At 36.0% G+C, this 15,108-nt stretch overlaps 1 protein-coding gene across 1 annotated transcript; it reads right to left on the reverse strand.

The window, feature by feature from the left end:
- Positions 1–2,528: 2,528 nt before the first annotated feature.
- Positions 2,529–12,482, reverse strand: LOC132557448 (nuclear transcription factor Y subunit beta-like). The gene is made up of 2 exons (XM_060221933.1): positions 12,434–12,482; positions 2,529–2,923 (listed from the first exon to the last, which is right to left on the reverse strand). The coding sequence occupies exons 1-2, from the start codon at positions 12,480–12,482 to the stop codon at positions 2,529–2,531; spliced, it is 444 nt and encodes a 147-aa protein (XP_060077916.1).
- Between the last annotated feature and the right edge of the window lie 2,626 nt (positions 12,483–15,108).

The following is a 15,108-nucleotide window of genomic DNA, read 5'->3' on the forward strand; positions in this document are numbered from 1 at the left end:
ACCAGATACGCCATGTCTACAAACTATACTGATCTTATAGGGTATAGAACGACAACAAACACAAAATATTCACCGTCATTGATGGAATTTTACAAATTAAACACAAAAAGGCCATCCGTTTTTAGTATAACATTGACATTGGCCGGAGTGACAATGTAAGACATCTTTTATAATTATAAAGGTCTACGTTTATAACATTTAACGACAACATCATGAGTACAAGTCAATTTCGCCTCTTTAACAACTGGAAAATAGGATTATTCACGGTAAACAATTTAACAGTTATCCTAATGATGCCGGTGACACTGATAATCTAATATTAACATGGTAGTGTTTACTGTTTTTTAATATACGGGTTTCAAGGGCAATATCCCTGCATATCCAACCTACTGTATCTTACATGTCACAGTGGACTCGATATTCAAGGGCACGGTTCCATTATCACCATTATCGTGCGAGAAGTCGTCACTTGACCGACAAACTCGTTACACAAGGGTTCAAAAGATGCAGGTTGATGGAAATGATAGGAAAGTGTTATGTACATTCTATCTCTTTGTGCAACATGACGCTAGACGTATTTGATGCTCGTTATTTGTTCTGTTGGTTCCGTTGTTTTATACCTTGTTCTTATTCGACAGCGTGACATTACTGACTTGAATTGAGGTTAACATGGCAGTCGTCAATGAACCAGAAGACGCTTACTCTTCTGGAACACCTGAGATATTATTCTCCGTGTAAATCTTTCTTTTGTTTATATTTTGCAGTAGTTTTACGGAATTTGAGTTTGAATTCTGATAATGATGCCATGTTGGTATTTTTTTACCAGATTCTCTGATGAAGTGATCTCCATATCACATTATCAGCACAACACCAATATCATCAGATACTGACCCTACAGGAATTCATTTAACAGAAACGATGAGAGTGGACGAGCAAGTAATGATGAATCGTTTAAAGATTAGCAAATTCATTTTGATGACTTGAAATGATCGTTCTCAAAATATTGTTATTTGTAACAATCTCAGAATATTCATTAAAGTTTGTAACAATCTTAGAATATTCATTGATATTGTAAGCAATCTCAGAATGTTCATTGATGTTTGTTACAACCTCAGAATATTTATTAATATTTGTAGCAACCTCAGAATATTCATTTTTAATACTTTATGGGTGTTTGTAACATACCCAGGATGTATTTTGTGTTTCTGAATCACCCCTAGAGTATTCGGCCAGGAAAAGATTTTTAAAGATATTTCATTGCTAGTAATATGCTGAGATTTTGTGGCACAGGTATTTTGTATGAAGGAGTGAAGTTTCCATGGTTGTTTATAGTTTAGGTTAATCTTGTAGTAAAACTTACGTTATTTTGTCAGCACAAATACGGTTGTCTTGCTCGGAATTAGTTGACCGTTAGAAAACATGTATTATTGAGTGTAGTCGTCAGGTAATGACAATAATAGCGACCATTTAACAATTACGTAGTCACAATGCAGATCAAGGTTTGGGAATCCAGATTAGGAAGAATGTCCGGATTTTAATTTTATACCCTTTTTTATATAAATGTATTTTTGGAATATATTTATTTGTTATGAAAACAGTATTGTGACGTGGTACAGTCTGGTATAAACCATTAAATCATTAGGGCTCCATTATCAGTGACAAGTCCAATCTAGTTCAGGGCTCGTATTACTTTCCAGTATACGACAGCTACTGATGGTGTGTGACACACAATTATGTAACAGTAAACATATACTTACTCTGTACATGTAAGTAAGAATCAATGAACAGTTTCTACAGATTATAGATTGTTTCTGAGGTAGTTCCTATCACACAGTATTCTCAGTTCTTAATGGGATATATCAGATGCTCTCTGTATTTCGACGTCCATATTTCCTCAGATATTCTCTTTATTTCGATGTCCATATTTTGACCGATATTCTCTGTATTTCGACATCCATATTTTGACAGATGTTCTCGGTATTTAGACGTCAGATTTTGACAGATCTACTCCTCATTTCTACGTTCAGATTTTGAAAACGCGATTGATGTACAGTTTATAAACAGTGCCCAAAATATGGATATCCTCACATATACGGTCTCTTTTGTCTTGAGTTCTGTTCTTCATTATAAAAGCAGAACAGTTTCCATGGTAATGATTCAGATTATTGTATTACTAACACCAATTGATTGTACTGGATGGTTAGTGGTGGAGAGTTTAGAACTTTCTATCTATCACCTCTAAACTGATGTTAAAGTAAAGTAAATAATTAAACAAACAACTTTTTCTATAATTATTTGTTTAATGTGAATTCCGTAAAAAAAATAGGGCACCTGTCCCCTAACATCGCCTTCCTCTCTTGTAAACATTAATAACACGTGATTCCGCGTTGTAGAATTAACAGGAACCTGTTTGTACAGACGTGTCTCTACCTTAAGGTATGGATTCCAGAACCGTGTACATAGTCCTGTTTATCAACATGCAGCCTTATAAATATCCATATACAGCTCCTTGTACTTTAAGAAATAATCTACCTGGCTGCACCCGTCCCGCTCATGCCACTCATCATACTGGCCATTCCACCCATACCACCCATCAAACTAGCTAGTCCACCCATTCCGCCCATTGCCGGCGACATCATGGACATCATAGGATTCATTCCGGCCATGCTTCCCGACATTCCACCGCTGGATTCAAGCATGTCAAGCATGGCTGCCTGCATCATCATATTAGCTAATGGATTTCCACTGTTTCCACTGTTGGTGTTGGAATTCGTATTTCTCTTTCCGGAACCAGGTGGAGTTTGACCTCTGTTGTTGTTGCTGTTGTTGTTATTGTTGTTGTTGTTGTTCTGGTTAAGCATGCTTATCACAAATAGTGGATTGTCCATCAGCTGTTGCATTGCTTGCATCATTTGAGAATGAACTAAAACAGTAGAATATACATCAATCAGTCAATCAGTCAATCAATCAATATCAATCACAATCAGTCACAATCAATCAATCAGTCAGTCAGACAATCAACCATTAATTATATCAATGAATCAATTAATCAATCAATTAATCTAATTATATAATGCGATAACTGTGACATTATTTGTTATACATCTATGGTTTACAAGAAAAAAGAAAGAAATATTACAAGGTTATTTGACGGAGAGATATATCGTACATATATTAAGGTTTTTAAGTGTATCAGAATAATCAGTGGCACATATTTTACTGATCTTTAAGTAGCAATTGTTCTCACATTGTTCTCAAAATATCGGCGATAAATTTGTACTAATCGGTAAGATATGGATCCTATACAACAGCTGCACAATCCACAAATGCCTCCACGATGACGTATCTATGATGTGACGACATGTTTATGTATGCACACCTGCCTAAGGTGTATATAACAGAAACAGGCAGGGAACATTGACACCAGGCCAACGCGGGTTATTACAATTTCTGTCAAAGAACCATCAACACTTCAACAATATGTAGATATACAGCTCAATCTCTGTGGCAATATTTTCCATTTATTCCTAGTATAGCCCATAGTTTTCTAAGTAATACATTATATTTCTACAGTTATATAGATGTGGCCATGTAGCACTAGGTATGTATAGTTGACAAAACAGGATATGTTCATTCCTGTCAAAATATTGTACATTATCTGTACCTAGAGGTACTCAAGTTGTAAGGAAGGAACTGGTCTATATGAATAAATGACAGAACTATTCCGAAATATTTTCTTTTGGTTTGTAAACAATATTAAATATAGCAGAGCGTTTCAATGCAAGACACACTACATACCTTCATCAAGAAATTTCTTAAAGTGTTTGTAAATTTAAGTGTTAAGTATATATTTGGTTGCAATCAAGTTATAACCAGATCATACAGTCCCTTTATCTCGATTCCGAACAGACCCAAAGCGGAGTATCCAGACAAAGACACAGACTCTTTTTTACGGGATTTACGGGGATATTGTTCTCTAACATTCAAGGTTTATGATAACTCCAAAATGGTATAGAGAGCCACAGAATTAGTATTAACAGGGATAGCAGGTAGATAAATCATTGTTTTACTTATAATTTAGAACAGTTCTTCTGTATTAAACGACAATTGTTTACAGCGGAAGTCCAACTTCACTGACATAACTAAATATAGTATCAAAGTACCCTCCAGTTTGTTTTTATCGCTGATTCACATATTGAAAATCATTTTGAATAATCCGAGCTTTCTATCCTAACCTGAGAAGAAACAGATCACACTCCGGAATAACTAACGGATGACACAAAATCGATTTTGACGACACAGCCAGCGTTCATTTCGTCTAAGTCTTGTGCCTCTAGATTAAGTATTCCAAAACTATGTTAATCTTTAGTTTGAATTCATATTTCGCCCTTCCGAGAGCTACCAAAAGCTGCGAGTGATGATGATAGTGTACTTCAATCATAGCATTCACCTGTTCCTATTATATTGACACCAGATAAATCAGTCGTCATACTTTCACAATGCTAAACCTTTAAGCAAGAAATTGTAACAACAATTTTAAATACTTTCTCTTAGTCAGGGAAAATAACCCAAAACTTTCTTCAGAGAGGCTAAATCTCAAGTAAAGACCAAAAGTAGGGTAGTTTCAAGAGAACATTAAGACAAAGTGGTTCAAATAAATGAGAAAGATGAGATCCCGTGTTTATCGTGTCTTATAATCAAGCTATGGGATCTACGCCTTACCTGATATACTGATATGTTACTATCTAATACTCACTTCTCCGTTTAATGTTACCTTTCACTGTATATGTCTTCATTATGAAAAAGAGCTAGAATTTTAGCAGGCTCCTAATGCCAAAACCAATTATCGGTTTGACAGTCATTCGACATATGCATGTTAATCCGATTTTTGTAAATTATCAGTTTCCGATTCTCTTCATTCGGGAAAGTAAAATTTCATTAAAAACATGATTTACCAAAATACTCACAAGTAAACAGCCCATGTTGATGTAAATTTAGATACAGAAATGTCAAACTATGAAATAAACTGAATCATATATCTGTCGTCCTTTCATGACTCGTCAGTCATGCTAAGGCTATTAACGTTAAAATCGAGCTTGGTACATTTCGTAATTTTCCTATTTTCACAAAAATGTCAGTGACGTGTGTATTCTGAACCGTACCACTGATGGAATAGGTAAAATCGTGACATGCATGTTACAGTAAACCTCGTGGACTAATAGTCCAAATACAGTGTCTACCATATGCAATTACAAACATTGTGCAAAAGACACAAAAGTAATTAGCCGTGTTTAATACAAGTTTAGATCAAATACAATAAAGCCAACAAGTAAATAAAACTGCATCAAACAGCAAATGAATACCCACATGACAAACGAATCTCCACTCGAGTTCAAAATCGATGAAAATATGTTAAAATGCAAAAGAAAATTCTAGTCGCCATGCAATTCTGTGATAATGTCAATCTCAAATAAAGAGAAAACCCGTTCTATTGACAACACAACCACAATTTGAGAAAATGATTCTGACCAAAGGACATACCAACAGTTAATTAAGGTGTTTACGTACGGTCTCCAGGTGTATACGAGATGAGGGGATGTGTTGATATATGTTATTCAATGTTCGTGTTGAATATCAACATTACTTCTAAACTAATATTTAATAATAGACATGAAATAACTTATTGATTTACAGGTCTGATATTTGGATAAGGAAGTACGTGTCTATATAACTATGTGAATCGATCAGAAAACACAGGCTACACAAACAGTCAAGAAATACCGATATGTTAAATTAAAGTTTGTTGAAACTGTTCCAGGATATAAACAGGAAAAAGATCGAGGACAATGATATAGAAACATCTGTTTCATTTTCATGTAAATTACAGATATACATATTTTATACTACGCACTTTATATCGAGATATAGGAAAGACTAAATCTACTGTCCACAGTAGGTCGATATAGGAAAGACTAAATCTACTGTCCACAGTAGGTCGATATAGGAAAGACTAAATCTGTTGCCACACTGTAGGTCGATATAAGAAAGACTAAATCTGCTGCCACATGTCGATATAAGAAAGACTAAATCTGCTGCCACACTGTAGGTCGATATAAGGAAGACTAAATCTGCTGTCACACTGTAAGTCGTTATAGGAAAGACTAAATCTGCTGCCACACTGTAGGTCTATATAAGAAAGACTAAATCTGCTGCCACATGTCGATATAAGAAAGACTAAATCTGCTGCCACAGGTCGATATAAGAAAGACTAAATCTGCTGCCACACTGTAGGTCGATATAAGAAAGACTAAATCTGCTGCCACACTGTAGGTCGATATAAGAAAGACTAAATCTGCTGCCACACTGTAGGTCGATATAGGAAAGAAAGCCACACTAAATCTGCTGCCACACTGTAGGTCGATATAAGAAAGACTAAATCTGCTGCCACACTGTAGGTCGATATAAGAAAGACTAAATCTGCTGCCACATGTCGATATAAGAAAGACTAAATCTGCTGCCACACTGTAGGTCGATATAAGAAAGACTAAATCTGCTGCCACATGTCGATATAAGAAAGACTAAATCTGCTGCCACACTGTAGGTCGATATAAGAAAGACTAAATCTGCTGCCATACTGTAGGTCGATATAAGAAAGACTAAATCTATACTGTCCACAGTAGGTCGATATAAGAAAGACTAAATCTGTTGCCACACTGTAGGTCGATATAAGAAAGACTAAATCTTCTGCCACACTGTAGGTCGATATAAGAAAGACTAAATCTGCTGCCACACTGTAGGTCGATATAAGAAATACTAAATCTGCTGCCAAACTGTAGGTCGATATAAGAAAGACTAAATCTGCTGCCACACTGTAGGTCGATATAAGAAAGACTAAATCTGCTGCCACACTGTAGGTCGATATAAGAAAGACTAAATCTGCTGCCACACTGTAGGTCGATATAAGAAAGACTAAATCTGCTGCCACACTGTAGGTCGATATAAGAAAGACTAAATCTGCTGCCACATGTCGATATAAGAAAGACTAAATCTGCTGCCACATGTCGATATAAGAAAGACTAAATCTGCTGCCACACTGTAGGTCTATATAAGAAAGACTAAATCTGCTGCCACACTGTAGGTCGATATAAGAAAGACTAAATCTGCTGCCACACTGTAGGTCGATATAAGAAAGACTAAATCTGTTGCCACACTGTAGGTCGATATAAGAAAGACTAAATCTTCTGCCACACTGTAGGTCGATATAGGAAAGACTAAATCTGTTGCCACACTGTAGGTCGATATAAGAAAGACTAAATCTGCTGCCACACTGTAGGTCGATATAAGACAGACTAAATATGCTGCCACACTGTAGGTCGATATAAGGAAGACTAAATCTGCTGCCACACTGTAGGTCAATATAAGAAAGACTAAATCTGCTGCCACACTGTAGGTCAATATAAGAAAGACTAAATCTGCTGCCACACTGTAGGTCGATATAAGAAAGACTAAATCTGCTGCCACACTGTAGGTCGATATAGGAAAGACTAAATCTGGTGCCACACTGTAGGTCGATATAGGAAAGACTAAATCTGCTGCTACATGTCGATATAAGAAAGCCTAAATCTGCTGCCACATGTCGATATAAGAAAGACTAAATCTGCTGCCACACTGTAGGTCGATATAAGAAAGACTAAATCTGCTGCCACACTGTAGGTCGATATAGGAAAGACTAAATCTGCTGCCACAGGTCGATATAAGAAAGACTAAATCTGCTGCCACAGGTCGATATAAGAAAGACTAAATCTGCTGCCACACTGTAGGTCGATATAAGAAAGACTAAATCTGCTGCCACACTGTAGGTCGATATAAGAAAGACTAAATCTGCTGCCACACTGTAGGTCGATATAAGAAAGACTAAATCTGGTGCCACACTGTAGGTCGATATAAGAAAGACTAAATCTGCTGCCACACTGTAGGTCGATATAAGAAAGACTAAATCTGCTGCCACACTGTAGGTCGATATAAGAAAGACTAAATCTGCTGCCACACTGTAGGTCGATATAAGAAAGACTAAATCTGCTGCCACATGTCGATATAAGAAAGACTAACACATGTCGATATAAGAAAGACTAAATCTTCTGCCACACTGTAGGTCGATATAGGAAAAACTAAATCTGTTGCCACACTGTAGGTCGATATAAGAAAGACTAAATCTGCTGCCACACTGTAGGTCTATATAAGAAAGACTAAATCTGCTGCCACACTGTAGGTCGATATAAGAAAGACTAAATCTGCTGCCACACTGTAGGTCGATATAAGAAAGACTAAATCTGCTGCCACACTGTAGGTCGATATAAGAAAGACTAAATCTGCTCCCACACTGTAGGTCGATATAAGAAAGACTAAATCTGCTGCCACACTGCCACACTGTAGGTCGATATAAGAAAGACTAAATCACTGCCACACTGTAGGTCGATATAAGAAAGACTAAATCTGCTGCCACACTGTAGGTCGATATAAGAAAGACTAAATCTGCTGCCACACTGTAGGTCGATATAAGAAAGACTAAATCTGCTGCCACACTGTAGGTCGATATAAGAAAGACTGCCAAAGGTCGATATGCTGTTGCCACACTGTAGGTCGATATAAGACAGACTAAATATGCTGCCACACTGTAGGTCGATATAAGACAGACTAAATATGCTGCCACACTGTAGGTCGATATAAGAAAGACTAAATCTGCTGCCACACTGTAGGTCGATATAAGAAAGACTAAATCTGCTGCCACACTGTAGGTCGATATAAGACAGACTAAATATGCTGCCACACTGTAGGTCGATATAAGAAAGACTAAATCTACTGTCCACAGTAGGTCGATATAGGAAAGACTAAATCTGTTGCCACACTGTAGGTCGATATAAGAAAGACTAAATCTGCTGCCACACTGTAGGTCGATATAAGAAAGACTAAATCTGCTGCCACATGTCGATGTAAGAAAGACTAAATCTGTTGCCACACTGTAGGTCGATATAAGAAAGACTAAATCTGCTGCCACACTGTAGGTCGATATAAGAAAGACTAAATCTGTTGCCACACTGTAGGTCGATATAAGACAGACTAAATATGCTGCCACACTGTAGGTCGATATAAGAAAGACTAAATCTGCTGCCACACTGTAGGTCGATATAAGAAAGACTAAATCTGCTGCAACAATGTATGTCGATATAAGAAAGACTAAATCTGCTGCCACACCGTAGGTCGATATAAGGAAGACTAAATCTGCTGCCACACTGTAGGTCGATATAAGAAAGACTAAATCTGCTGCCACACTGTAGGTCGATATAAGAAAGACTAAATCTGCTGCCACACTGTAGGTCGATATAAGAAAGACTAAATCTGCTGCCACATGTCGATATAAGAAAGACTAAATCTGCTGCCATACTGTAGGTCGATATAAGAAAGACTAAATCTGCTGCCACACTGTAGGTCGATATAAGAAAGACTAAATCTGCTGCCACACTGTAGGTCAATATAAGAAAGACTAAATCTGCTGCCACACTGTAGGTCGATATAAGGAAGACTAAATCTGCTGCCACACTGTAGGTCGATATAAGGAAGACTAAATCTGCTGCCACACTGTAGGTCAATATAAGAAAGACTAAATCTGCTGCCACACTGTAGGTCGATATAAGAAAGACTAAATCTGCTGCCACACTGTAGGTCGATATAAGAAAGACTAAATCTGCTGCCATACTGTAGGTCGATATAAGAAAGACTAAATCTGCTGCCACACTGTAGGTCGATATAAGAAAGACTAAATCTGCTGCCACACTGTAGGTCGATATAAGAAAGACTAAATCTGCTGCCACATGTCGATGTAAGAAAGACTAAATCTGTTGCCACACTGTAGGTCTATATCAGAAAGACTAAATATGTTGCCACACTGTAGGTCGATATAAGAAAGACTAAATCTGCTGCCACACTGTAGGTCGATATAAGAAAGACTAAATCTGCTGCCACACTGTAGGTCGATATAAGAAAGACTAAATCTGCTGCCACACTGTAGGTCGATATAAGAAAGACTAAATCTGCTGCCACACTGTAGGTCGATATAAGAAAGACTAAATCTGCTGCCACACTGTAGGTCGATATAAGAAAGACTAAATCTGCTGTCACACTGTAGGTCGATATAAGAAAGACTAAATCTGCTGCCACACTGTAGGTCGATATAAGAAAGACTAAATCTGCTGCCACACTGTAGGTCGTTATAGGAAAGACTAAATCTGCTGCCATACTGTAGGTCGATATAAGAAAGACTAAATCTGCTGCCATACTGTAGGTCGATATAGGAAAGACTAAATCTGCTGCCACACTGTAGGTCGATATAGGAAAGACTAAACCTTCTGCCACAGGTCGATATATGAAAGACGAAATCTGCTGCCACAGGCCGATATAAGAAAGACTAAATCTGCTGCCACACTGTAGGTCGATATAGGAAAGACTAAATCTGCTGCCACACTGTAGGTCGATATAGGAAAGACTAAATCTGCTGCCACATGTCGATATAGGAAAGACTAAATCTACTGCCACATGTCGATAAAGGAAAGACTAAATCTACTGCCACATGTCGATATTACAAAGACTAAATCTGCCACCCACTGGAGGTCGAGATATAAGGAAGAATACAACTGCAACTACTTGCTAAGAAAGAACACAAGTTTATATGTACACGTCGAAATGATAGAATAATGTATGAGAAAGAATATATTAGCTGCTTTCTACAGTAGGTCGAGATATAAGAAAGAGTGTATTTCCTAACACCCTCTGTAAACCGAATGAGAATATTTTGCTGCTACCTACAGCAAGTTGGTGTAAGAGAAAGAACATGTCTGCCGACCACTATAGGTGTTTACTGTCCTCTGTGTCGTAGGAACTGATTTTCTCTTTGCATAATTTAGACGTTTTTCTACCGAAAACATAACACGTAAACATTCCACTATGATTAAAAAGCACTGATGAAGTGGGCGACTTTTGTAATGGAAGAAACTTAAGGATAGGCCCTCAGCATCACTGACGAGTCGTATTAGGATGTAACTTCTGTAGGATGCAGTTTAAATCAGTTTAGGATATACTTAATCCAATTATTAAGATAAATTTAATTTTTTTATTTTTATGTGTGTCCCTTTTAAGAAGTGCTATGTACACACAGATATTACCCTTTTGAGAAAGTAGTGTAGGTTTTTATCATTTCTTGACATAGCAGAGAAGAAGGTACAGAGACTGGCACTCGACAGCAAAACCATCGACAAGTATGGCCAATAAAACATAAACATGGGACTTAATGTTAAGTCCCTCTTAATGTTTTTATCCAGACATCGTGTTTAAATTCCTACTTTTGTGTATAAAGTGAATAATAATGATATATTTAGTGTGTTGCATTTTAAATTCCTAGAAGGACAAAACTGTTGTATAATGCAGTTTAATTCATTATTTTGGCTCTCACTCTTAATTTGTATTCAAAGGTGGTATTCACTTTTGTGCCTTGTACAATCTTCAGATTTAATATCGTGTTTTCATGTAATAAGTGATGCTTTTATCATTATTAATGAATAGAGGATTAGTAATTAAATACATATATATGATGTTTTATATCTAATTGTATCTGTTCCCTGTACATCACATCGTCGTGGTCTATAAAAAGACCAGTACTGAAGAATTTCGCACTTGCTCATTCAAAATAAACTATGATTTAAATCTGGAAAGTATCTTTATAATGGTAAGAACGTGGTACATGAACTGAAACCCAGATCTAATTATCTGTATTATCGAATTTTTTCTCAGAGCCTTGTTGGGATGTTTATGTAAACTGCACATCTTTAGTCGATTGGAGAAGAATTTTTAAATGTATTAGCTTAGAACATGTAATTTTATAACAATTTTCATGGATTAAAATGCGTTTAATCAATATGGATAAACCTTCCATGCAATGTTGCAGACTCCGAAAAGTTCATCATTTTCTAACTTGTCCTCATTTAATTCTTTTATATTGATTTATATCAATTTTAGTTCTACTGAGATGTAATATGCACTTAGCCGTTCAAATCCCCGTTAATGATCAAAGCAATTTTTGTAATCGGTTGTATGTAACGATCTATAAAACTGATGCTAACTTTACATGTAAAATGCCTGTTTACCTAATATGGGTATTTCGATGTGTAAATTAACTTTATATGGATAATTTAATGTGTTATTAACCTTATATGGAGAGTTTAATGAGTTACGAACCTTATTTGGACAGCGTAATATGTAATTAATCTTATATGGATATTTTGATTTGTTTTCAAACTTCTATGGATAGCTTAGTGTGTGATTATGTTATATGTATTTTTGTAACATTTTTCTACCTGATAACGATATAGATGAGAATATCTACCTGTATTAATAGCGAGTCCGAGAATCAAGATCGCGATAGCTGTCTTCATCTTGTTTTAAGTCCTTGTCTAAAGTTAGTCCGTCAGGGAATAAACACAATGTCCGGCAAGCTAGAAAGTTGAGATAGGTGCTGACCGCTTGGAAAGTATTCAATCGTTTTATAGTCATGGACTCCAGAAAAGGGTCATATTTGATGAGTATTTAGGCATTAGGATGTGTATATTCTGACACGATGTGACAGATATTATTGTCTCAACATGTGATGACATCGCTCCATGTCAACTAAATGCACACCGTAAACAAGTCAATAAGCGTGTGTTATTTTATTATACAATTATCGTCCTCGACCGAGGGAGATATGGACATTTCATAACCCAAAGATTGTAATATTTACCGACAGGTAGCAAAAGGTTATACAATGATCTACATGTAGGCATAGAAACATCAAATGAGGTTAGAAATAACGCTATGTATTTTTGTATTTGATTGACTACAGATTGCTGTGAAAAAATATCATTAAATGAATGAATATATTGCCTTGTCATAAAGATTAATAAAAAAATGTGAATAGCACCTTTTAATACAAGTTTGAATAATATACAGTGGACAGGTGCTCTAGCCCACTAATTCATTTTTAATTTTCATATGTCTGATATATCTACTAATGTTAGAAGAACATCGAGTACAATGTGTACCGTGCCAATATTCGGCAATAGAATGACGTCACAACTGGACCTGAGGTTAATATAATTGATAGGACGTGAACTGATGGGTACTTGCGCCTGTGATACACACATCGCCATGTTCGTGGTAGTGAAAAGGCCAGCGAACTGTCACGTAGAGAAATGTTGGCCGTACATCTGAGTCATATCATCAAAAAAGTCATCTTTGACATTCAACTCAAAAGTAAAACATGTTCCCGTCGTATACATATGATGATATTACAATATATGTTTACCATAAGAAAACACTTTAAGTACAATAGTAAAGTAACTATTCTGTAACAACAGTCGTGGTATCAAGTGCTATATTAAAATTATAGAAGATCAAGTTACAATCTTTTGGTAACGTGGAATTAACCATGAGTTCATATTGATGAAAAAGTCGAACAGAAAGAAACAGTGATAGTTTGATAGAATATACAGATATTACACACCTCTATCATCGATTTTTGTTTGGTCCTAGAATACATAGAGAATATCTCACTCTAATGTATAACATTTATTTCATACTGCGGAATGGGGGATAGTTTTGTGAGTTCTCCTCTGACATTAAAAATGTCTCACGCGGAGGAGGAGTGTCAGTCCCTTTTATCATATTTCTGTTCTAAGTCAATTCTTTAATGAATCCATTTCCCCTATACCACCACAGAAAAAATCACGCGCACAATATATATGGTAAGTAAAACCATTAACAAGTACTCCATATTCGATGTTTGAAAGAGAAATTGAATATTTGTCATGCTATTATAAAAATTATCACTAGTAGGTGGTGAAATGTGTTTTACTGTAAATGGTTCGTTAGATGCTATGCAGTGAGGCTGGATTTTCGTTCCTTCATGTATACATATGTGTGATATACATTCACTTACTGTCGGTTTAATCAAATGTACAGTAATTCGCTCTATGTAAATTGATTCCAATCTTTTTCCCTTGGTGACGTTATAAGTGTTCACAATTCAAAACTGAATTTTAAATGAACATTTAAATTAAGGACAGTCCAACAATAAACCAAACGCTCCATACAGCAATTCGTCCTTCTTGGAATCGTTATTAATACGAAGGACTTACATGTAACTTTTGAAACCTAGGAGTCGACTCGGGGAAAACAAAAACGTAGATTAGGAAGTGATCAGGCATCTAATACAAGTTTAGAATTAGATACAGTAGAGACCAAATATTGAACCACAACGATACACATCTTGGAGTTTTAGTAATTATAAAGTCAGAAATCTCCATGGTGAAATATGTAACTACGGTTTCAATCATTTGTACAAATAACTTATCAGATGGAGATCTGATTTCGGGAAACGCCGAGCAGCATTACAGAAAATCTAAACTGATCTCTTTGAAGTCGATTACCGTTTTATTTCCGCCAAACATTAACTTTAGAAGCCTTTGCATAATAACATGTTCATGTCCTCCGGGAGATGGCGCTGCCAACATCAAAAGGAAGTTGGAGTTTAATACCTAAACAATGCAGTATAAAAATCAGCTCACGGGATTAACATTGGGATTTTATCAGTATTCCGAATTAAACATAAATTCCCCGTTTAAATGTTCAAAAGTCTTAAATAATTCTTCTTTTTTTCAAAAAATCACAAATTAAAAATTGAGATTAAAAATGGTTCAGCTTCACAGACTAATTGAAATAGTTATTGTATATCATTATATCATTCGTTTGCTAATATGGGTGTAACACAAATATTCATCAGAATAAATTCAGATTAACGTCGATTTAATCTCAGACTTACGTAAATAGTATTTAAACTTGGTACAAAGCCGGAAGCTGCCACGTGAAAGCCTTACCTGTAAATATGTTACGCTTAGTAAACTGTTAGTAACGTGAAGCTCATCTGTTCCTAAATTAATGCTCATTGTTATTGAAATACTGTAATTACAAAGCAAAACGTCAGGGTATGAATATAAAGGGTGATATTATAGCGAAACAGTGTGT

Source organism: Ylistrum balloti, unplaced genomic scaffold, assembly GCF_031769215.1.
Source record: "Ylistrum balloti isolate Yb309-2 unplaced genomic scaffold, AGI_CSIRO_Ybal_v1 Utg370672, whole genome shotgun sequence".
Lineage (NCBI taxonomy): Eukaryota > Metazoa > Mollusca > Bivalvia > Pectinida > Pectinidae > Ylistrum > Ylistrum balloti.

Bases quoted from the DNA above. Each gene is read 5' to 3' on its own strand.
- LOC132557448 (XM_060221933.1), bottom strand. From the start codon at position 12,482: ATGAAGACAGCTATCGCGATCTTGATTCTCGGACTCGCTATTAATACA. The intron at 2,924-12,433 runs GTAGATATTCTC...CTACTGTTTTAG, and splicing joins CGGACTCGCTATTAATACAG to TTCATTCTCAAATGATGCAA.